Source organism: Excalfactoria chinensis, chromosome Z (assembly GCF_039878825.1).
Source record: "Excalfactoria chinensis isolate bCotChi1 chromosome Z, bCotChi1.hap2, whole genome shotgun sequence".
Taxonomy (NCBI): Eukaryota; Metazoa; Chordata; class Aves; order Galliformes; family Phasianidae; genus Excalfactoria; species Excalfactoria chinensis.
The window spans coordinates 2,682,248-2,707,971 of record NC_092857.1 but is presented as its reverse complement, the minus strand read 5'-3'; the positions used below and the strand labels follow the sequence as shown (position 1 = coordinate 2,707,971).

General features: G+C 42.6%; 1 protein-coding gene across 3 annotated transcripts in view; it reads left to right on the top strand.

Annotated features, from left to right (window-relative positions):
• Positions 1-25,724, top strand: part of SETBP1 (SET binding protein 1) — a 267,984-nt gene that overhangs the window by 104,520 nt on the left and 137,740 nt on the right. For all 3 annotated transcript variants that reach the window (XM_072359104.1, XM_072359106.1, XM_072359105.1), the window contains exon 4: positions 18,367-18,438. In XM_072359104.1, coding sequence (XP_072215205.1) covers positions 18,367-18,438 — 72 coding nt within the window. The remainder of the gene's footprint in view (positions 1-18,366; positions 18,439-25,724) is intronic.

Below are 25,724 nucleotides of genomic sequence, written 5' to 3'. Positions count from 1 at the left end.
GCAAATCTCCAGTGTCCCCCAGTGCAGCAAAGGCTGCTGGTGCTTTTGGACCCAATGTAATTTCCATTTTTTGTGTTTTCAGCAGAAGACAACAAAGAACAAAGCTCTCAGGTTGCCAATTCAGCTTGCTGGAAGTGGGGAAGCATTGGGTTGTTCGCTGTGGTATAACCATGGTGTGGGCTGCTGCATGCTCATCGTGTGGTGGTGCTTCCAGAAATATACCCAGACAAACAGAAAGGTTTTCAGAAATAATAGCTGTAAATCTGGGAAGTTCCTGGTGGTTTTGTTGTTGTTGTCATTTGTTTGGTTTTTGTTTCTTGTTTTTAGTTGGTTGCAGTCTAAAGGTCTTTCTTATTACAGTGGTCAGTATATTAAAGATGTGGGGTGTATGGCTCTCTAGGCATAGATATACACATTTTAGATTGTATACATCTGAATGGCCACGTATGCATCACCATATTGGATTTATGTATGAACGTCGTGACATAAATACAAACTGCATTTTGCAGTGGTACAATGCAGAGCAGCAGCAAGCCAGCCCTTTTTTGAAAGCTGAATTTTTAGAGGAGGTTTGCTGGCAAAACACACAAGCAAACCTTGTTTTTACATACATGCACGTGGAGCTGAGCACATTGCTGATGCTTATCAAGCACAGGCGGCTGCATACAGCCACATCTGCCCTGTGCAACTGCTTTATTTCATTTTGAATATCAAGGAGACCCTCCCTCCCTCCCCGGACCTGCAGGCTCCTTTTCTGACAATGCACAATCGCGTTGCTCCTTGGAGTGCCTGTCATTAAGCAATGTGCTGATTATTCTGGCAGCTCCGCTGCTTGAGTCCCCATGGACAGAGTCAGACATGGAGAGAATTGAATTTTGCCAAGGACGGGGCTAAAGGTCATTACATGCACTGGACAGCTGTGTCTAGTCAAATCGAAACTATTGCTCCAAGTGTTACCAACAGAATAGCTGATAGCTCTGTTGTCAGTTCATTTACACTTGCATCCTGCTACAAATTAAAATGAAATTGTGGTGCGCTGAAGGAGTGGAAAGTAGGTTTTCTGCCAAGTGACAATTCCTTATATCACCAATTTCCAAGTGCAGCCATTATAGGTCATTGCTAGGGGTCTTTGCGATTTCCAGCACTGAAGATTTAGGATCCTGATTTTCTGCCATGGGCAAAATTCCCATTAGCACCTGCTATCATCTTTTTATCCCATAGGTTGAAAAGGAAATGCAGAGCTCTGGTAACTGTCTTCTTTTCTCAGCTCCGCTCTTTAATATAAAGTACCAAATTGTTCCTTCACTTCTCCCACTTTCCAAGTTTTTTGGTTTTTTTTCTCTTTTACCTCAATTTTTATACATAAATTCAGACAGGAGGAAATCTATGAAGTATCTTAAGAATGGCTCTTTATGGAGAAGAATGGCAGGGGGAGCAGCTTTGCAGCAGTGCTTACGGCCAGTGTTCATCTCCACCAAGCGCAGCATCTCCCCCTGACCCCACTCTCCATCCGCAGCTCAGTATATGCCTTCAGGGCAGAAATACAGGCTCTCCCAGGATCCTCAGTGGGCCCTAGCAACCAAGCTGAAAGCCTGTGACTTCACCACATTTAGAATAAACTTGCCCAAAAACATCAATGCTAATTAGCTTGTGTTATGAATGGATTAAGTGAGACACCAGCTGCAGTGGGGCATTTTGATTTGGGTTGTGGCTCAGTAATTAGATGCACATAAGCTGGCTGGGGAGCTGTCAGTCAGCAAGCAGCAGTTTGCTTGGCGTTGTTGGGAAGAAGAGATTTCTGTGTCCCATCATCTGTTTTGCTGTGAATCTACTCAGCGTTCAGCATGAACTGAAATCCTCCCTTGAGCTACAGCTGTGCAACTTGGTAACTTCAGAACTTATCTCCTAATGCAGCTGAGCAGCGCTGTTTTATTTATGGTGCAAAGTGTTCCTGTACTGCGGATGTTAATGTTAACATCATTCTTCCTTTTGATCCACGCTAGTCTTTCTCCTGTTTTCTTATCTACTGTTAATGTTTAGAATGGGGTTTGGGGGAAAAGGGGTTCGAAATTGCCCTCAACAACATTTATGAAAGACATGTATTCAAAATCAAAACTATAAGAGGCTGAAAATGTGTGACTGGAGGTGTGGACATGTGTGCCCATACCACCTGGTGCCCAGCTGGTTGTCCTGATCTTTCTCTCTAGCAGACAGGGAGAAATAAGAACCTGCAGTGAGACAGATCCACCTATTTCAGACAATGTCAGTGATAGGAGGATAAGGATCCCTATAAGGAGCCCCCAGTCGTAAGTTTAGATTAATTTGTCTGTTTTTTAAAAGATGAGTCAGTAAGTTAACCCCACTTTCCCTCTCAGATCTGGAGCTTGATTGAGAACAAAATATTCAGACAGCATCTTTCAATAAAGTCAGAAAGTAAAGCTTTAAAGTAAGACTTGCAAGTAAAAAGGCTGTGTGACTGTTCCTGACACAGAGTCCTTATCAGCTCCGTAAATAAAGGGTATGTGCATGCAATGGCTGACTGCATCTCCGATTGCAGTACCAATGTTTTAAAAGCCTGCTGATGGAGTATCTGCTTATTTCATTACTTCTCCAGTGTCTTTGCAGGTAAGCGATGTGTTATACAGTATCATCCCTAGCAATGCATGACTGGAAGGGACAGCGTGTGAAAATTCTAGATGGTCCATCGCCTTCCCTTACTTTCCAAGAGAGAGAAGCATTAGGAATGATGAACTCATTTAATAGGTGGAGTTGGTCAAATAAAAACCCATTTGCAGTGCACTAGGTTTTACTTAAAGAAAAGAGAACAACTCGGTCTTCTTATTAGGTGAGCTGGCTGCATGCACAGCAGAGCAAAAATCTTTTTCATAGAATGGAACCATAGAATTGTTTGAATTGGGAGGGTCATTTAAAGGTCATCCCGTTCAATCCCCTGCAATGAATGGGGACACCTACAGCTCGGTTGGGTGCTTGGAGCCCCAACCAGTCTAAACTTGAATGTCCCCAGGCACGGGGCATTCACCACATCTCTGGGCCACTTGTGCCAGTGATTCACTGCATTTATTGTAAAAAGCTTCTTCCTTATGTGCAGTCTAAATTCTTTCAGTGTGAAGCCATTTCCCTTCGTCCTACCGCAACAACAGACACTGCTAAGGAGTCAGTTCCCTTCTTTCTTACGGCCCCATTTAGATACTGGTAAGCCACTCTCAGGTCTCCCTGCCGCTTTCTATTCTCCATGCTGCACATCCCCAGCTCTCAGCCTGTCCTCATAAGAGGCCTGTTCTCTGGATGTGCTCTAACAGCTCCATGCTCCTGCACTGAGCACTCCCCATCTGGATGCAGTGTTCCAGGTGAGGTCTCACAGCACAGAGCAGGGGGGAAGATCCCTCCCAACACCTTCCCACCCTGCTGGCTACACTTGTTTGGATGCATCCCAGGATTCCATTAGTTTTCTGGGCTGCAGGGGCACATTTCTGGCTTATGTCCAGCTTGCCATCCCCCAGATTTTTTTTCAGCAGAGTTATGCTCTATCCTTATAACCCCCAGTTTTATTGATAGTAGGGGGTTGCTACAAACCACATGCAAGACCTTGCACTTAGATGTGATGAACCTCATGAGGTTCTCCTGGGCCCACTGATCAAGTCTGTCTAGGTCTCTCTGGATGGCATCCCATCCCTCAGATGTACCTAACACACCCCACAGCTTGCAGTCATCTGTGAACAGCTGAGGGTGCACTGATTCCACTGTTGATGTCATTGATGAAGATATTAAAGAGCACCTGTTCCTGTACTGACCCCTTACAGACACCACTCATCAGTAAAATGTACTTAGAAAATGTACTGGGGCTATTACTATTAGTCAGGTGAATGGGAAGAATCAGGCACTGCTGTAAAACAGGTACAGTGGTGAGATACAAAGTACAGTGGTGAGCCTTAGCATTCCAATAACAATTTGAGGAGCCCACGTCCAAATTTATCCTGTCCTTGACCACAGACCAGTCTGTCGTACATCAGTAGTATGGCATAGGATTTTGCTAGTAGCCCTGCTGAATTAAACTCTGTCATTACAAGCAGAATTTGTAAACTGTAGCTTGTAGCAAAGAAGAAACTGTTTCCTTACATGAGTTTCTCATCAAGGAAGTTCATTTTAGTCTCATTAAAAAGCCATACATTAAAATGATTGTTTAGGCTTTGTCAATTAAAAAAAATCTGGATTTGAGGTATGATGTGATTCTGTCTTGGCTTAGCATCAATAATCCACCACCCTTGAGCACCCAGACATATAGACTTGACAGTGACCACTGGATTTGCTGGGAGTTCTCCTTCCTTTCCCAGACGTGTGCTTTTGAGCCATTGTCTTGTGGCACCGTGAGCCTGCTGTGTTTCTTTGAGTATCTACTGTGCTTGTTCATAAAAGACTGAATCAACTGCATCAGTTGTTCTGTCACTGACAGGTCCTGAAAAGAGGACCCACAGTGCTATGGGACACTGCACTAATAGAGCTCTGATGCACGTTTCCTGAGAGGCTGTGGAATCTCTTCCTTGGAGATCTCCAAAGTCATCTGGCCTGTTCACCAGCTCTGGTAGAGTGGCATTTGACCAGGTGGATCTAGAGGTCCCTTTCCATCTCAATCCCTCTGTAATTATGTGATCTGATTCTGGGCAATGAGATATACTCTCCAATCTACATGTATACTCAAATTTATAGTAGATTTTTTATTTTCATTATTTTATTTTATTTTTTTTAGTCAGAGACAGTGAAAAGCTGTTAGCCATCAAGCAGCTTAAGCAAAATGAGTTTCTGGGCCTCTGTCCAGTTACTCATACCTCATCCATTTGATATGCACACAAAAGTTTAAAAAACTGCTTCTGGATTCAGCAGATGTAAAGGGGATAAGCATCATAAGGAGGCCCATGGAAATGCCTTTCAGCTCTGGATCAGACGAAGAGGTAGGAAGCAAAAGAGTTTTAGCTTTATAGGCTTTCCTAATTAGCATCCACAGCTGAGGAAATACCATAAGACATTTTCCACAAGTATTCATTAGCTGTTGGGTTTTCATAAGCCTGGTCAGACTTTGTACACTTTCTCCCATCATTCCATCTTGTTTGCTCTTGGCAAATATTATAGCAAACATGTTTTTGAGCTGGAGTGTTTGTGGAGGCCATGAATACCGGGGAATATTCCTGAATACTGCCTTTAATATTCCCACAGGAAACCTGATTCTAGGGATTGTAATGTCCCTCTGTTCGGGAGACAAACATCACCGTGTTGTACAGACATTTAACAGCTCATGAATTGGGAAGAGATCAAGAAGAGTTTTTAGAAAGGAATTTCAAACACATATTTTTAGGCAAACGGCAGTCTGCTAATAGTTCACAAATCAGCGCACTGAATATGTCGGATGCCTGTCTCTTTTGCAGCGCCCTATTTCTGGGATTTAAATGGATTTAAATTCACCAGTAAATCTTAAAAGAAAAAAAAAAAAAAAAAAAAAAAAGTAGTTTACTTGCTATTCTCATCATTTTTTGTCTTTATGGGGTATTATTATTATTATTATTTTATTATTTTTTCCCCCTCCTCTGCATCTGGTGTGCCTAGAGTAGCTTTCACAACATTGTTTCTTATTGACTGATCTCTAACTAAGAGACTCTTACTCTTGACTCCTGCTTAGATGGATGATTTCTAAGGCTTTTCTTTTTGTGACAGCAATGAATTGGTCAATGTTTGTATTAAGCTTTCCTAAGTGCACTATTAAATGAGCAAAACTTCAACAATAAACAGGCTGACTGGCTCAGTGATAAATTGAAGAGAGGGGGAGATGTGTATTTTTAGACAGAAGAATCATCATGGAAATTGTCTGATTTCCATGCAGTTGGAGAAGGGCTATGTGGAAATATACTTCAAATAGGCAACAGACATTAGCTGCTCTTAAATCAACTGGACTGTTCTAAAAATAATATAATAAAAAAATAACAATTTGTCTGGTGGATGCCTACCTTGTCCTAAGACTTGCATGGGATCTGAGCATTTCACAATGTTGGGAGCAAAACCTTCAGGTTTTCTTTAAAACATTTTAAAGTTCTTCCTATCATCGTGACTTGTAGGCAGGACTGAATGTTTTGCCTTTCGTCTACATAAGAAAAAGATGAGGGCATTTAAATACACGATTAAAAGCAAAGGAGCTCTCTTAGACCGTTGTGTTATTTTGTCAAGGTTTGTAATACTATTAAAAAAAAAAAAAACAACACCCCATTCTTAATTTTCTCTCCTGCTTATGGTATCAAAGGATCCTATTCATGCTATTCATGGGTGATTATATCTGATCAGGATGGACAACTGTTTCTGCTGAACAATGAGCAAGTGGGACCTAAGTTCTCTGAATGGAGAGAACCTCAACCCTGCAATGTTTCCAGCCTGTCAGAAATCAGGGCATGTGGGCAGTCCCAAGTGATAATTATCATCATCTGAAATTTGCGAGATAATTCTCCACATCCAATGAAAGCCTTGCATATTTGAGCTGAAGGCATAGGGAAGCCTAAGGTTGAGGATCCAGAGCCTGCTCCCAGCTCTGACTCTGCCCATTCCAACCCCTGGCAAAGCTTCACCTCTTCTCCAGTCTGTGCAAAGGAGATAGCAGTATCTGTCTCACAGGGAGTTTTAAGAAGCTTAATTCATTAATGTTTACCTAGTGTTTCTAGATCCTCAGATGGAAGACTCTATAAAGAGACAAAGTGTTGCTAATTGCCTGCTTACACTGAATAGTGAAGGGAAAATAAGAATAGTTGTTGGAAAGAGGAGGTAAAATTACCGATGAGCCACATAAGCCTAGTGGCTTTAAGTTAAATCATTTAGTGGTTTGATTTCCCACTACCACCATCTTAAACATCACGAGTCATTTTAATTGGTCTGTTATTTGATCTCCAGTTTATTTTAGCATAAATCAAGATGCATCTGGGTCTGAGAGTCAGACCTCTTAAAACAAAGAATATATTATAGTTTTAATTTGGGATATCTTTTCTGAATTTATTCTGTTGATTTAAATAGAAAGAGTTCTGATTTGCAGAATTGGACTTCAGAGGGATTTACAATAAAATATACAGAAAAATGGCCTTGTGCACTTTTACAGCAGAGGAGCACAACATGCTACTGATGAACTAATGTTCAGAGCACTTCCAATGAGTATCTTTGCTTGTTTGTTTACTTATATGATGTGGTTTCATGAGTTTGTCCTCTTCATTCGCAGAATTACAGAACTATAAGAGCTGAAAGGGACTCCTGGAGATCCCCTAGTACCATCCCCTTGGCAAAGCAAGTTACCTGTGATAGGTTACAGTAAAGCATCCAGACAGTCTTATAATACCTCCATAGAAGGAGACTCCACCACCTCCCGGCCACCTGTACTAGTGCTCTGTCACCTTCAAAGTAAAGGTGTTCATACATACTTTCCTACATTCCAAGTTTGTGCCATTACCCTTTGTTCTGTCACTGGTGACCACTGTAAAGAGCTCTGGGAAACTGGTTTATTGAGTTCTTATCATCTTCTGGATTTCCTACATTGTGATGTCATGTTTGGGTTGATGGTGAACTTTTTGTTGGCATTTTGGAAGGTATCAGGAATCAAATTAAGTGTCATAACTGACATCATTTGTATTTCTATAATTTGTTATTTCCATCATTTTTTCCATAAAACCCAGCTTTTTAGGATCAGTCTCTGTGATAGCTTTCTTTAGAAATTAATCATGGACATGTAAAGGGAGAGTTTTACACAGTGCTCTAAAATACATCCCCATTTAGTTTTTTACTCAATTCATGCTGTTTATATATATATATACATAGGTACTGGGTAGCTATTTCCCACTCATTCTGCAAAGGATGAAACCCCCATCTGGTATAAATTGACATAGCTCTATTCAAATCAGGACAAAGATATTAATTCACTCCAGCTGAGGCTCTGGCCCTAGAATGCCAGAGGAGAGCAAGTTTTGCACAGGATAGGATGCTGTGTGGAAGGTTTTGCTGTGTAGCTTAGCTATGTGTCTAGGCTCAGTGCTGTGGGAAACTGTCTATTTGACATCTGTGGCATACGTAGCAAAAGCTTTGGCAGTTAGAGTTAATGCCTTTTGAATTTGCAGGTTGTTTACTTTCAGCTTGAACATGGATTTGCTTTCAGCCTCAATGGGAAATCTAACATAAGAAATAATGGGACCAACCATCTGTCCGAAAGGGTATGAGAATTTCTGTTTTTGAAAACCAATAATGGAGATCAGGGACAAATTCACCCCATGTGTAATCTCCGGCAAATTATTGCTGTGCTTCTTAGATTTCTGAGCAGGGACTCAATCCTTCTTGTCCAGTGTGAGCAAGAGCAGGTTTAGGAGATCAGACCTGTAAAATGAACATGGTCAACATCCTTTTCCAATGGTCGCTTCTACAAACAAGTGCTATTACAGCCCTTTCTTCCTCTGCTCTGATTTACAACCCATTTTGGCGTGCAAAACATACACCTGCAGAGCAGTCTGCTTAATCGGCACCGAAGCCTGGGCTCTCTGGGGAGCAGTAAACAGCACAAGTGAATGGGAACCCCGGTCCTTTGCCAATGTTTCCTACAAGGGAATATCAATCCGTGTGTTAGTCATCAGCTGAGAAAGGTATAATGGCTAGATAGATTGGGTCACTTTTTCAGAAAAGCTCAGGGCCAGATTTCTCAGCACTTGAAAGGCTCCTGAAATTTTACTTTCTTTCCTTCAAGCCAAAAGTTAAACTCTTCCCTTCCTCCCTCCATCTAAACTAAGAAGCAGAAGACAGACCAGCATCTGGTGTGGAATGGAACTACCCCCCAGTTCGCACAAATGGGGACCTGGGCCTTCTGTATCTATCTTGGTTAACCAAAAGAAATGATACCAAGTGCAGTGGAAAACTACTTGAAATGAACGTGCTGTGTTGAATGGAGGGCTAAGCTCTTGTTTTGGAGGTCTGCATAGTATAAAGTGTTATCTTTGTGTATTATTTCTGCTGATGGGGTAGAATGGATTGAGTTACCCTCATTGCTGCCATCTAAAGAGAGATCTGAGTCTTGATCTTCAAACCACTTGGATAAGCTGGAGACTGAGGCTTGAGTCATTAAATAATAAGAAAGGTAGAAAAAGACTACAGGAAGCCATGAAGGAGCAGCATCACCTGGTCTTCAATAGACGAAACATTCATTCTTTACTATACAACTAGTGAATGGATTTGCTCAGATTCCTTTTGGGATGAATACTCCAGGGACTTGGGGTAGCTGGCAACTTTCTCCATTACACACTGACCTGATTCTGATCTGCCTTACATACTGAGTAATGTTACTTGAGACATCCTCATGTACATTCTGCCAAAGATTAAAACCAGCCTTGAAGCAACACTTTTTGTCCTGAGGACTAAAGTAAAGCATACAGCTTTCATCCCAACAACACCATCCCCAGGCTATTTTACCTCAATTATACTCTGATTTAAGAAAACTGGAGAGCCCTATATCATGTTCAGACTGTTTTTTTTTCCTCCTTCTGTCAAATTATGTCTATTGCAGATCTGATGAGTTTCAAGATTGGTTGTGGAAACAAGGGTCTCTTCAAAGTCCTCATTTTGTTTATTGATTCAATAGTATTTACTGACTAATAATAACCCAAGGCTAACAGGCTCATTTGAATTGGGAATGCTGTGATCTTGCATGCCATCTATAGCAAGACTAGACAGATAAGCATTTTACTTAAGACCAGAGAAATCAAGACTTGTAGTACTCTTAGGGAAGACAGGTTTGTTTGTTTGTTTGTTTATCCTGTCAGTTTTCAGGGAGTCTTTTCTTTTAAAGGTTTCCATAGAATCACAGGATCATTTTTCCTTATTTCCCTTGTATGTGTGCAGTCATGAGAACCAGGATGGCTTGAAATTAAATAAGCACAGTCCAACCTTAAAGTCAAAGACTTTGTGGTTTTAGGTTTTGCTTGGAACTAGATGCAGAAGAGCCAAAACACTGCACAGAAGAAGGAAAAAAAAAAAAAGCTGTTTTCATGGTATTTTTGGCATAAGCGACTGCTCTGAGAGATACTGGAAATCATACAACAAGGGATTGTTCTTAAGACATTTCCAGCCCTGCTCTGAAGACTGAGGGCTTTAGATAACCATCTGCTTGTGGATCCCCATCCAAAATAAACTACCAAATCTTTAGTAGCTCACCCATCGCTAAACAGTGATTTCTCCCATGCACGTCTCTCCCTGTGAATGTGCACAAACAAGCATTCTTCAAGGCATCCTAAAAGAGCATGGTTTTCTTTGCTCGTAACATTTTAATTGCCTCTCCACCAAGATCTTCTCCCTGGCAGAAGAAAGAAAAAGAAGAAAGCAATGAACTGCCCCATGCTGTCCAAAGGATTTCCTGCTTTCAGCCTAACAGTACACATATTGCCATCACTTTGTCCTCGTTCTTCTGCTTTGCTGCATCTTCTCTCTGTTTCACAGAGTGTTTTTCTCTCTGTCTCTGAAAAAAAACTACATCTCCCTCCCCCTTACCCCCCCAACACACACACAAAATCCTTGTTGGTAGCGTGGGTGACAGAGGCAAAGAAATCAGCACAGTGTCAGCAAGAGTTTAGCCCCACAGCTGGGACATGAACTTTCAGCTGCAGAGCACAGTGCTGGGTCACTGCACTAAAGCAAGCCAGATTGATACAAAGTGCTTGCTCACTCTGGGAAGGAAAGCATCAGAAGTCAGTTAATAACAATCTCAGGGAACATCTACTGTGAGCTTACTGCAGCAGTGGACCCCAGTTTTCCTGGAAAAGCTCACCATGTAGTCTCTGTTTACTGTCATAACCCCTAAACTGACGCTGTATTTGGATGCTATCTGCGCATGGGGAGCATATCATAGATCAGAGTAGATTTTAGAGCCACTGAAGCTGGAGGTGGAATGTGTGGACCCAACATGCTGCATGCTTTGTGAAGTTTTCAGCTCTGAGGACCCGAATGATCATATCTGCCAATAGTTAATGTGCCTAGAAAGCGGATGCTAAAATATTCTTTCCCACTTCAGTTTACAACTGAGAACTTGTTAGCCTGTAATATCTTTTATTTATAGATCCTTTCCACTCAAAGCATCTGAAAGTGCTTTTGTTTGTGAGCCCGTTCAATGAAATACAGATATCCCCAGGCAGGGATGTTTCTCTATGGTGTCTTCAGAGTCTTCTTAAGCTGCTGACACACATGAGGGACTCATCCACTTCGCCAGATGCAACCAGGCCCTCAAGACTGGAGGAAAAGGTGGAAACCTGCCCTAAGTCTGTGGAACAGTAAAGAGAAAATCAGAAGGTAAAATGGCTAGGAGAGAAGATACAGGTTGGTGATGGCTCTGTTTGGAAGTGGATATTAGGATGAGCCAATGCCAGTGTTGAGCAGTATCCTTGCGCAGTTTCAAATAGCGAAGCCACATCTCATAGGAGGATATTTGGAGTCCTACCTGGATGTTGCTCCATCCAGCCCAGCAAGGGCCAGCTATGCTGTGCTGGCTTGCAGAAAGCTCCACTGAAGGACCCTGAACAGTGGATATGTTCCAGTGGTGGTGTTGCACCTAAAGGTATGAGCACAGGGTTTTAGTTGTGCACCTACCCGTGCCTCTTAATGACCACAGCCATTGCAGGGCATTTGCTTATTTTCAGCCCACTTCAGTGTTTGCCCATTGACTGCTCCATACTCAGCAGCTGGTATCAGTTGAAGGATCAACTCTTCCGAGTGGCTCCTGGCAGATACTCTGTGCCACCAGCCCATTGCTTTCCTGCTGCATTCAGCACGCAGGCCAGGGAAGAAAAAGTCAGACCAACTGATGTCTTTACGATTCCAGCATGCAATTTCTGCTTCATCCACAGCCAGGCGAGATTTTGCCAAGATACATATTAGGCAGCTGCTCAGGACACTGCTGTTTTGTCTGTACCACCCTGAGCATGCTGTCTGTCTGTCTTGTGGTCTGTCTCTGTGACCCAGCTTTTCAGTCGCTTGCTCTACTGTTACCCGGGGTGACTAGAACATGGTTGGTAAGAACCAACCAGGTGCTTTTCTGGTCCTCCCAAAGGACTCATAGCTTCAGCAAGTGGAAGCATCAGGGCTGGGGTGCAGCATGTGTCCCTTTGTCCCACAGCATTCCTTCTGCCCTGACTTTCCAGGAGTCACTTCTGATGTGCCAGCAGAGAAGGGAGCCTAACTTGACTCCTCAGAACCCCCAGATAATCTCACAGGCTGCTCACAGGATTCTACTCTAGTCTGGATCTCCAGCCTGGCTTGCTGCTTTAATGTGCTCCTGCCATTGTTTCTGCCATGCTAAAATCCTCAGTGCATCTTCTCTCCTCCCTGCACATCCCTCCCAGACCACCTCCAGCATCAGTAACATACTTCTTATTATTTACCCTCAAAATATCTCTTCCCTCCAGGCACCAGATGATGTACACTTAATGCCATTTTGACTCCACTATGAATATGCTCATTTCAAACTCTGATTTAACTGGAGTCATGTTGGGCTGAAAGTTGGCTCTCTTGGTTCTTTTCCCATGAGGAAAATGCATTTTGCTCCCCCGACAAAGCTCTTCCAAAGAGGGAGATGGTGTTTCCTCATCCTGGCATCTGCTTTGCCTGCTTTCAGGGCATCTCTCCCTCCCTCCTTCTTCCTCAGAGAAGAACATACATATGTTGTGTGTACATATGGGGCTTTTCCTCCCCTCCCTCTTGGTCCATTGAGTGTTGCATCATGTTTCACTCCCATTGCTGCTACTTCCACACATGCTGCTTTGGATTTGTGGATCGGAGAGGGAAAGAGCCCTTCCTGTGGGCATACAAGAAGGGAAAAGGGATTTAAAAAAGAGAAAGAAAAAAAAAAAAAAAGGAAAAAAAAAAAAAAGGAGGGGGGGTGGAGGGTGGGGTGGGGATAAATATTTGGGAGGAGAAAGTTTAAGAGAAGAGAAAAAGAAATGAAAGTGGGTGCCAGGCTGGAACCGTCAGCACAGCATAGCAGCCTGGGACAAAGTTGGTGGAAGAGCTCTGTGCCATGTTTGGGTTGGTTAAAAAAATACACCCTCCCTCCCTCAATATTCCACCTCTGTTTTTTTTTTCCCTGGCCCAAGCATGAAGAGGCATTTGGTTGCCAAATGCCTGCTTGCAGGAAGTTTGTTTTTAAAGCTACATCAAGGGATGCAAATGGAGAACATTCAAGGATGTGCACATGGGCGTACACACAAGCACCTGGAGTCCCCACAGGTCCCACTTTTAGGACAGAAGGACTAGGGGATCTAGGGGTGCACAAGGGAGCTGCCATCATCTTTTGCTACAAGGAGATGCCAGGATATTGGCAACCATGGCACGATTTTTTTCCAATGCATAGGGAGGAGGTGGGAGGGTGAGGGGTGGAGGAGAAAGGAGGAGGGGGTGGAAGGTTGCAACGCTTGGCTGGAAAAATTTAGAGGAGTACAAAGGAGAAAGCAATGAAAAGGGATGGCAGGAGGGGGGAGGAAGCTACAGACTGGCTGCTGTGGGAAGATTTACATTTGCTGATTGGGGTTGGGTGGGAGCAGGCCAGGGGTGTGGGGTTGATGCTGGGGGTGCCAGGGGAGGAATGCGGCTGCAGAGCGAAGCGCCTTGTTTTTGTCCTTCCTCTCCTCCTCCCTCCACTGTGTGCTCAGAGGAGAAGAAAAGACAAAAAGCTGAACCGGTGCCAAGAAGGAGCTGCAGCAACTCGAAAACGGCGCTCTGTGCCGCACTAATATTTCCAAGCAGGGCTGCTCTCGAGAGTGGAGAAACGTGCCAGGAATGAGAATAGCTGTGGTGCGGGGCCACAAGCTGGATGCAGGAGTCTTCTCCCTCCTCTTTTACCTATTAAATGCCATCCTCTTCTCTCCTTGCCCATCTGCAGCGATATTTAGGGATTCTTGTTCCTGGCTTTGCACTGGTTCCATCCCAGAGATGGGGTAGCAGGAGCCAGGCAGCCCCCAGCATCTCCAACAGCACTATCCTTGGCACAGCAAATGCCAGGCAGAAATTGGCTTTGCATGTTACCAAGCTTACATATAAAGGATTATAAACAGGTAACAGAAGGAGGTAACACACCCATCTCCTCCTGCTTGCTGAAATCGCAGTTCAGAAGGATTTTTATCTTTTCTTTCTTTCTTTCTTTCTTTTTTTTTTTTTTTTTTTTTCCTAGGAAGAAATAAGGAGATGACTTGGTTCCCAGGGTGTTTTCTGACTGTTTCCCCATTGCCACTCCTTTCCCTCCTCCTTGCTGTCCTCCTCCTCTCACAGTACCCATAAGGCTGCTCTCATTGCTCTGTGTCATGATGCAAGGTTACTTGTAGGACACGCAAATCTCTGCAAGGTGCAGTGTTGCCTGCATCAGTGCTTCCATGCGCTTCTCATTTGCTGAGGGGATGTGGCAACTTCCAGGCTGTGTGCCACAGTTACATGGTCAGCCAAGCCCCTGCTTAATGCATGTGTGGGATTTCTGTTGTAAAATCCCCTTCCTGCAAAGCCTACCTGGGCAAAAAGAGATAAGAATAACAGAGATCTGAAACCTCTACAGAAATTCATAACTGATTCACATCGGTTGGGTTGGGGTTTTGCTGTGGTTTTTCTCTGAAGGGGAAGGTTTTGTCCTGTGTTGTTCCCCTCTTCCCTTCATTCATGGGGTGGGAAAAGAACTATGCAGGCAGCATCATTTTAAACCATTTTCAAATGTTTACCAGCATCTAGAAACATTCTTGTAAGAATGCAGTATGGAAGCTGAAAACAAAAAATCTTCCCCCTACCACATTTATACATGCATTTCTGTCTGGATCATAATGAAGCCTGGATCACTAGTTTCAAGTGGTCCTGATGATAATTCGAGACCGGGGAGAAAAAAACCCCAACCATGGGTCTGACAACAGATCCAGATCTTGTTTTATCAGTAGCTAGCAGATCAGCTTCAAGGAACCTTCCTAAAGCATAAGCAGAGGCTCGTCAGCTTGCTGAGTCTCAGAAGCTTGCATGTTGTTAGCTTGGCCTAGTTTGTAGTCCTAAATGTGGGATGATCTCAGTGACCTTTATCTCATTGTAATTCCTGCATTACTATGTAACTATTCAAATCTCATGTTGGTTCTAAACATGTAAACCTGGTTTTGGAGCACCTGATTCTGCTCAGTCAATGCCTGTTGGAAATAATGTGATAGATAGACTGTGACTAAAAGGTTGTTATTTGGCTACTTTACTTCATCCTCCTCTTATCCATTGACAGCTCCTTGCAGATCAATGGTCCTTCCTCTCAGAGCATTAGAAACACAGCCATAGATTAACACTGCTAGGATATGTGCTTATTTCTGGTGTGACATGAACCATCTTTGTATGGATGCCTGCAGTGACCATTCTCTCTCCCCTTTCCTCCAACCATGTGGGTCTTCTTTCTCTTTTATTCTTTGTCACAAGAGAGGAACTCATCTTTGGAATCATTGGAGTGGGTGAGGAAAAAAATCGTACTGAATAGATACAGAATGGCCAGGTTGAAAAGGATCATAATGATCATCTAGTTTCAACACCCCTGACAACCACCAGATCAGGCTGCCCAGAGCCTCATTCAGCCTGGCCTTGAATGCTTCCAGGGATGGAGCATCCACAGCCTCCTTGGGCAACCTGTTCCAGTGCGTCACCTCGCTCTGTGTGAAAAACTTCCCCCTAATATCTAACCTAATCTCCCCTGCCTTGGTTTAAAACCATTCCCCCTTGTCAACAAGAAAGTTGGTCAAGTAACTTGGTGTAATTGCTGTGCTACTGTGCTTTCCACCAGATGCCACCTGCTCTCACTGAATAAAGTACACACATAAATATATGTGTTTGCATGTGCACACATGGGCTTGGTGTTTGCTTTTCCGTTGCCTCTTAAGACTTAATGAGGTGAATTGTGTATTTAAGCTACCATCCTCACCAAAGGTACATACCATGCAGAATATGCCTGAATTTCCCAGATGTCCTTGCTGATGGTTTTGGCTGATGCTGCTGCTCTTTCTCTGGGCGCAGCCCCTTCTTTTTAACCTGAGTTCCCTCACCACAAGATGCCAACCTGGAAAAGCAAACACTGGAAATGGGGAGTAAAGCCCACATCAAAGTGAGCAGAGAAGACCCTGGCAGCTGTCCTAAAACTCATGCACCTGCACAGAGCACAGCTCCTGGATTGCATTAGAAGCAGTGTGGCCAGCAGGAGCAGAGAGGTAATCATCCCCCTGTACTTAGCACTGATGAAGCCGCATCTTGAGTACTGTGTTCACTTTTGGGCCCCTCACTACAAGAAAGACATCAAGACCCTGGAACCTGTCCAGAGAAGGGCAGCAAAACTGGTGAGGAGTCTGGAGCACAAGTCTTATGAGGAGTGCCTGAAGGAGCTGGGATTGTTTAGTCTGGAGAAGAGGGGGCTCAGGGGAGACCTCACTGCACTGTACAGCTTCCTGAGGGTAATGGTTGTGATGTGGAGGGGCTTGGTCTCTTCTCCCAGGCAACAAACAGGACCCGAGGAAATGGACACAAACTGTACCAGAGGAGGTTTAGATTAGACATAGGGAAAAACGTTTTCTCTCAGAGAGTGGTCAGGCACTGGAATGGTTGCCTGGGGAGTTGGTGGAGTCGCCATCCCTGGTGGTGTTCAAGAGGCATCTGGGTAAGGAGCTACGAGATGTGGTTTAGTGCTTGTGGTAGCACTGCTGATGGGAACATGGTTGGACTAGACAATCTTGTTGGTCCTTTCCAATGTTGTGATTCTATGATTCATGCTTTGGGATGTCCAGCCAACTTGTTTTTCCTTCTGAATTAAACCTCCTAGTATTTTGCTTTCCAAGTAACAATTGGTGAACAGATCTATAGACTAGATACCAAATACATGGACAAAAATTTAATGCGTTCCAACAGTATTCATGTGTGCAGTGCAGCATTGTGTTGTATCATATTTTGGAAGACAGACTGAGAACAGACAAATGAAGGGATCTTCCTAAAGCTTTATACTGCAGAACACTGATCTCTTCTATTTCCTCAATATCTTGACAATGCTCTGGAGTATGAGTGCTTGTGTAAGGATGCCCATTCTGGGACAAAGACATTTCTCTTGTACTTTTCTAGTAGTCCAGGTAAGCCATCTGATCATAACCTCCCAGTAGACTCTGTGAAGCAGTGACAATGCAGCTGAGTGTCTTTCTGTCTTTCTGCCTGTACTATTAATTTCTCTGGTATGCATTTCCTTGAAGCATAATATCTCACGAATCTCAAGTTCTTTACTTCAAACACTTCTTTTTAATATCTTACAGTAAAACCTTGCTTGCTTGGAATTGTTATGAGATGACTTGCATGTGGAAGGGTTAATCCAGAGGTCTCTTCCAATGCTTTCTTTCACCCCTTCTCCCAACACCTTCCCCACTCCCAGCATTTTATTTATTTATTTATTTACTTATTTATTTTGGACCAGTAGCCTCACACTTCTGTAATCTAAATGTGCAAATGCTTTGCAGTCACAGTCCAGTAGCTAGGTTAATCTCAGACCCCTGGAGTGGCAGATGGCTGATTTGTTGCTGATTCCAGTTACAGAGAATTGTGCCACCTATTATCTTTGCACAGGCTGTTGCTTAAAAAGATGCCACAGGCAAAATCAGTGACAAGCAAAGCAAAGAAAATACTCTCTGATATGTATTACCACAGGTGAAAATGTGAAATATTTCACCTTTTGTGGGAAGGGCTCAAGAGGTGGACAAAGAGAGGAGACGAGGTGGGAGGGGAGGAGAGGAATTTTTGTACCTGAAATACAGAAATACAAGGCATGCTACAGGAATGATATTGAATTAAAACAACTTATCCTACTTTAAATGTTTTTGAAAAGTGTAATCTTTGACTTTAGCCCTCTGCTATAAGTCTTAGACAAAGCAAATCAGTTGGCACCATGGGAGACCTTTCCTGCTCTTCCCAAGCTTTAGCAGTGTATGTTGTCATAGGAATCAGTGGCTCTCATTCTAGTCATCGCAGTTTGAGATGTGCCTAATGGCCAATGAGCAAAGTCGTGATGGCACCACATTGCCCACTTTCACCTGAGCTGCATGGAGGAGAAACTTATTCCTCCGTATGATTCAAGGAGAAGCTTGGAGGACCTACTAAAACTAGTGGGGGCTGAGGCAAGTGGGGGTAAACCCCAGTTCAAAGAGTCCTGGGTGATGCGCACAAAGAAGTATGTAATGAATTGGAAAAGAGTGAAAATTCAGATATTTGTGGTCATTTTCAGCACTTTTGTGTCTACAACTAATATTTTCTCTTTTCTCTTTGCTCTGCAAAACACCACAGAACCAGATGAAGAATTTGGGAAGAGAGTGTGGATTCCCCGTGCAGAGTCCGGTGACAAAGTCTGTGAATAAGGTAAGACCAAGGAATTATGTCTGTGAAGATTTTTTGCCTTCTAAACTCATTATAGCACAGAAACCGACATTGCAAATGCTAAGTGAAAAAGTCTAAAAGATCAAGTCAGAAAGGACTTCTTTTTAATGCATATCATTATGATGGTTTGGGTTTTATAATAGTTTGTATTGTATCCAAATGATCTACATGTGAATAATTGTTACCAACCTCCTGACACTGGGACCTAATTAGGAAGTAAGAGCCTTAAATAGGCCATTTGCGTAGTGAGCTTCCATATGTCTCTTTGTGTAATTTATTTGCTTCACTCCATTGAGATATAATGAGAATGGAACTCCTCGAACTGCCTTTGACTCTGAGGCCCTCCTCTTCATCTTCCTTGCAGTTATAGCCCACTATTAAGAAGATAATGTCTATTTCTCTTTGTTCAGAAAGAAAAATCTGCTGTCCTTCTACACCTACTCCAAACTGACCGAGTTTTTATATTTCTAAGTTTCCAATGGAAATAAAATGAGAAATAGCAAAGCAATCCACAGCCTATGAAAAATGTCATGCCGTCAGAGAAAGCACAATGAAGGATAGGAAAGAATGATCGTGAAAGTATACTACTTATCATACCTAGGACTCCTGGAAACCTGATGAAAAGCTAACATTATTGCATTTCAGCCAAAGTATGGGTTCAATTTAAAGACCTCTGTGTTGGTTCTGTTTGGATTTCTGCCTTCTAGGACATGAGGAAGCGGAGTGGTTGGTTTGAGGTTTGAGTTTTGACTTAGTTCTGGTTATTTAGCTCAGTATGGACCAACGTGCTTTCTGGGACATTATGTCCATGTTATTTTGCATAGCACTTATTTAAAATATGGTTTCAGGAGAGATCCTTTCTTTCCAAACACCTTTTTAATGCATGACTCCACCCCAGGTATCATCCTCAAGTGAGTAAAAGTTTAGAGTCTGGATAACGTCTTCTACAGAAGCAAACATGAACGAGTTCTCAATATGTGTGTGGGTTTTTGTTGTTGTTGTTATCGTACTTGTTTTGAGCTTTTCTTTTTTCTTCTTCCAAATCAAGGTCTTATTTCATTTCTCAGTGCACGTCAGTTCCACATGCAGTGATTTTGTTTATGATAATACACTCGCATGTTCCCTTCCAGGAATTGTCATTGCCTTCCAGAAGGGAGGTTAGTGCTGGTTCCCTTGCAGTGATAATTATAATCAGACCTGCCAGCCTTCACACAGTCTACACTTATCACTTGCATTTAGGAGGATTTTTTTTTTCCTGAAGCCTATCACCAGTATTTCTTCTTAGGGAGAAATAGTCATGATTTTTTAACTAATCTTTGATGTCTCACAGCTTTGAAAGCACAGAGAGGAGCAAAATGACTGCCAGATGCAGTAAAAGGCAATGTCTCTCCATTGCAGTGCATAGCTGTGCTCCTTGGAGAGCAGGGATAGGATAGAGTTTGTTAAATGCAGTTGTTCTTAATGCAGTTGTGACCACTGCTCAGATGTGTAGGAGACACAAGGCGGTGTTTTTCCGGTTGTGATGCTCTCACAAATTAACTCTGTAGATCTGCTAGATGAGGGCTCTGTGTGGTAGGCAGTCATGGGCACTGCTTGCCACCCAGGGACAGGAGCAATATGGGACTGATGGAGCAGAAGCCACCTGCACACAGAAGTGCAGTGGTGTCTGGCTGGCCATCGTGGTGATGGTTAAAGGGGTGTCATTTGATTTTACATTCATTATAGGATATATAGAAAATTTCCTGCCCTAGTGTTTTGTTGTTTTTTGTTTTTTTTTTTTCCAGGGAGAAAGGCATCCCACCATTTACTATACATGCCCTCATTTTCACTCCATTGCTCTTATTGATATGTTAATAGCCCCTCTCTTTGGCTTTTGCTTTTTGCTAACTTTAAAAAGCAATATGTCAGTTTATACCCTTTCATTAGTCTAAATGAGTGATGTATTTTTAATTCCCTCCTATGCTATCACTATGTTCTTCTTCGTGTTTTTAAAGATTTGGATTCCCTTGATTTTGGCAGAAATTGATAACAGTCATTGCTATATGGCTTTTGTAGAGGAGGAAATGGTGGGGCAGTGGGAACTTGTGCTGTCTGCAGCTATGCATTTACAGCCTGCAAGAATATGATTTGCCTTTATTTTATTTAAATTCACTGGCAACTCAAGATTTATTTATCAGGTGTCACTCCCTGAAGGAAGATAAATGCTACATAGAAAAGACTTCATCTATTATACAAACAGATTTGAAGGCTTTGCTATTGCATTTCCCTGACTGCTGTATGAAGTAAAAATGCCTTCGGCTGAGCAGAGACAGAGTGATTCTTAGCATCAGCATCTTATGACCTTTTGATCAGATGAGATCTCAAGCCTTATTAGGGGACGGATTATGATGTGATGGTAAGAGGGCCAGGAATAGTCTTTTTGTTATGAGATCTTTCCAGTGAACATCCTTCTTCAGTGTATTCAGATGGTTAGAGCACCGAAGCCAGGACAAGCATTTGAAAATGAAGGAGTAAAGTATTGGAACAGGAGATTAAAATACATTCAAGTTTACCAACGCCAGATGAATATCAGCTTACAGCTTATCCCTAATATTCTCAGACCTTGTATTCTATCAAGCCTTTAGATGACATTGCAACATTTCCTATCACTAATAACCCCATTTTGGTAGAAATTTCTACCCAGAAACTGACCCTGAGTCACAGAGTGATAGAGCCATAGAATCATAAAATCCTTAGAGTTGGAAGGGACCTTTCAAGGCCATCTAGTCCAACTCCCTTGCAATGCACAGGGACATGCACAGCTAATTCAGGTTGCCCAGAACATGATTCAGCCTCTCCTTGAAAGTCTCCAGGGATGGGGCATCCACCACGTCTCAAAACAACCTGTGCCAGTGTTTCACCACCCTCACCGTAAAAGACTTTTTCCTTTTATCTAACCAAAATCTACCCTTGTTTAATTTGAAACTATTTCCACTTGTCCTGTTACCAAAGACCCTGCTAAAGTGTCTGTCCATTTATTTCCTGTAGCTTTCCTTTAGATACTGACAGGAGTCCAGGGAGTGTAGGGAGCTGCAGTTACAAATCCAAGGTGTGTACATTGTGAATGTGGTTATCTGGGATGGATGGGAAACACACACTCACATAGAAGCATCTGTGTCATTTTTGAGGTAACAAAGAGAGTGCTTAACCCTCTTTCAACTCTATTTACAAAAATAATATGTGTTTTAACAAATGTATGGCCTTAGTTGCATTTTTCTTTTAATGAAGACAAAGAGAAATGAAAACAACTTTAATATCAAGCTTGCTTACTACTTGCACAAGATTACTCCTTAAACTTCATTGTAGATTTAAATTATACTCCTTTCTAACTTGATGTCTAATATCAGTAGTCTGACATAACTAGCCTGAAGGAGAATGTTCAATCATTGCTGACTCTGCTCACTAGGAATGGCTGTGCCAAAGTTTGACCTGGCTGCCAAGGCCACTTATGGAGAAGAAGGCAGGGCATTTGTGAGGCATGATGTAAATGTAAATGGGCATATGTGAGCATGCACCATACACACACACAGGAAGCCCATGCTTGTTATGGAGTATGTAAAATAGCCTTGCACATGCTAGAATGGGAACTTCTAAGTTGTACAAATTCTGTTTCCTCTTGAAGCCAAATGATCTGTTTGGTTTTTTTCTTTGTTTTTTTCCCCAAAGGGAAGAGAGAGAAGGCCTGGCAGTGCAAAAATCCCTAACTGCTATCAGTGTTCTCTAACTGCTATCAGAGGATTCTGATGCATCAGGTCTGGAGAACAATAGCTGCCACAGCCCTATGGAAAGTCTTTGAAAATGTGAAGGTTATGGAGGTGGAGGAAATTCACAGCAGGACATATCTCTTCTTATCTCCCCCAGCCTCTTCAATCAGGTGCCTGCTGAGCTTCCCACTCCTCCTGCCTTTTAGGATAGGATCATAAGGCATTAGATTCTGCTGGCATTAAGTCATCTTCCTGGCATTATAACTCCCCAAGACAGGGAACTACAGTGAAACATGGAAGCTTGAACCCACATGGGGCTTAAACTGTAGCTACTAGGCCTGCAGAGATGTCCAGGAGCTATGAAGAGATACTCACTGCCTGACTCCATCCTTCACCACCTTTCCAATAGGAAAAACAAGGAGTACTGAAAGGTGGACAGCAACCCTTCTGCTGCCTCCACCTCCTCCAAACATTCTATTGCTGAGGTATACCTGGTCATGGACAGCTTTGCACTGGAAGCTGCTCAGAGGAATGAGCTGCTCTGAAAGAACCTCTCTGAGGGTAACAGCTTCTGGTGAAACCTTTTAAACCTTTCCACTGAGGAGGCTTTGTGATGTGTGTGGTGAAGAGAGTAAAGGTACAAAATGTTTTCTCCGTCTCACTTCAAAGTCTTATAATGCATAGGTCTCTGTGAGGTATAAAACATTATCTGGGCTTGGGTGACACTGTATTAAAGTCTTTCCTCTTGGCACGGGATTGGTTTCATGCTGCTGGGTCTTCTGCCAAACAATCCCTATATCGGCGTACTCAAAACATGCTCTTGTCTTCAGTTTCTGTAACTCAGAGAGATCCATGAAAACAGATTAACTGATCTTCAGCTTAGTACGGAAGCTAATCTAGGACATCTTATGTTCTACAGATTAGAATGGTGAGACCACATGTTAGCTTCTAGAGGTTGGATGCTTTTCTAGGGACAGAACATTTAAATTGGCAAGTGTTAAAGAAATAGTATCAGACAGATGACATTGCTGTGGGATGGGAAAAAGAGGACAGTTTATGAAGTTAAGCTGTGTTTGCCTAACTGTGTCATTTTCAGCATGTAATGTCTGATTCCTTGCAATTATTCTTAGATTGCAGACAGCAGAGATCTCCAGTTTCTCACTTAAGAACCCAAAAACCACTATTGTTATAACCAGATTTAGAGCCATACACCTCCCTTCACTTTGCTGGAATGTGGTGATCCTGGGACAGGACAAGGATAGGAGAATATCTATGTCATACCAGTGCCTTAGGCTGCATCTGTCTTTAGCAAACTAAGCGGTGTCTGTGAAAGCTGCTGTGCAGAGGAATGAGCATACATGAGGATACTCAGACTACCAGACCTTGGCATGCTTTTGGTTCATGACAACTAGCAAACTATTAAATCACTGCTAAGCATGGATCAGGGTTCATTTTGCACTTAGCTGCTGTCTTAAGGAAGCTAAGACATGGTTGTGAGCAGAGATACGAACCATTCTGTGCCAGTTGGCCTCTGTGCCTGGCAGTATTTCTGGTCACATTTAATTTGCTAGTAGCCGAGGAGGCTCAGGCCCAGATGGGAAACTGGACTCCATCACCTTAAACTCCATTTGTCAGCAGAGAAGAGAAGAGAATCTCCATCAGAGACTGACTGAGCCTCTCATGTCCCTGACCTCTCCAAATTGTAGATGGAGACTAAAGGCAGATAAGCTGACAAAGTTCAATGTTCTGTCAGGAGAAAGAAAGTCTGTATTAGCCCAGAAAAGGCCATGTATAGTACAGGGGAATTTCCTGCATATTTAGTAGTTACCTCCCATGCGTCTCTGTGCTCAGATAGGTTTTAAGTTATTTACTTGATCTTTCCTGCAACAGCAAGTGCCATTTGTCTTCACAGAAAGAGTTTCTTTCTCCCTTGCCATATGGAGGTTCCTTTTCAACCGTAAGGCTGGTGTGCTGTATAATTTCATTTTAATGATCTGGTGGCTGATAGTTAAATGTGTCCACAGGAGACAATTGTAGTCTTTAATGCAAGAAAAGGGCTCATGGAAGGATATGTTGCATGTCTTTTAAGTATGAGTACAATCTTTGCTCGATAAAGAAAGTCATACTTCAAGTTATACTCATCTAAATATGCCTGTGTATTTTTTCACACTCACTGAACCAAAAACCTACATGAAAATGTAACTTTGTCTTGACTACTGCAACTGGAGTATAATGTGTCATTAACTTTTCTTTGAAATCTTTTCAATTGCAAGATGGCATGATAGAATAAATATTTTGTTTAAACATTTTGAACAAAACATTTTCCCTTCAGGAGTACCTCAAGTGTTTGGTCACAATGGGGGAGGAGTTATTAATTGAATCTGGCACTTATTTGGAAATATGACCTTAATCTGTGGGTTTCAGTGAATAAGGTATTTTCCCTAGGTGTTTCAGTAAGTCAGATAAGAAAATTATATTCTTGACATGCTAAAGATGTTCCATTTTTGAAAATGATATCCCAGTTGTACCACTGAAACTCAATGCCCTGTGTTGCTTGTTAACCACCACACATTTATTGTTTCAGTGTCACATTTTGCTATCAAGTACCAATGCACTGCCACATACCAAATAATCAATAGTTCTGTCAGTTGAGTATGCCCTGGAAATATAATATTACTGTTAATATCGATCCACACAGCAGAAATCAAGGCATCAAAACCTGCAGTCACGACTTGCTAGCACCCTGGCTTTTACTTGCAGAGCAACCAGCTTGAAAATCATGACAGCATGCCATCCCCAGGGACCAGTGTTTTCTGTTCTCCCTCCTTGCATGCATAATAATAACTGACATGAACATAAGTACAAGGGTAACAGCCTGAATGCAACCTGCAGATCTAGTGTGTATTCATTTCAGTCTTCTGTGTTTTCTGGGTGCAGCGAACCAGCTGCTGATAAAATCAAGATGCATCGGTTCTGGTATCCACCTCTGTTCCTCCAAGCTGCCAGCTTACCTCGGGAGGAAGAAAAAACACTTTCCATTCCCATGTGTGCATTCACACACTCCCCTGTGAGTTTGGCAGTCTTCGTTGTGTCTGTAACAGCTTCACAGTGAAGTCATGAATGAAAGTTAGGCAGATTGATTTTACTATTGTCAGCCTTCAAAAGAGATAAGTGTGATATTCTAGAAGCTCTTTTCAGATTTTACTGGGTCCAGATAAGTGAAACCAGCATTTTATCTCTACACCACAAAATACTCAGCACAGTACTTCCCACTTAGGAATAGTTCTGGTCTGAAGAACTGCACTGTGACACAGAGGAAATTTCTTTAATAAATGTCTCTAGATGAATAGAAGTGTTGGGGGGCGAGTAACTTGGAAATGAGCAGAGCACCACTTCAGTGAGGAGAAGTGAGATGTAGTCATCATTTATCACGTGAATGAGCTAAAGACACAGGGAGATTCTCTCAGCTAGAGCCCTCCCTGCAGCAGAAGCAGCAGACTGGCCCATGCTGGTCCTGACACAAAC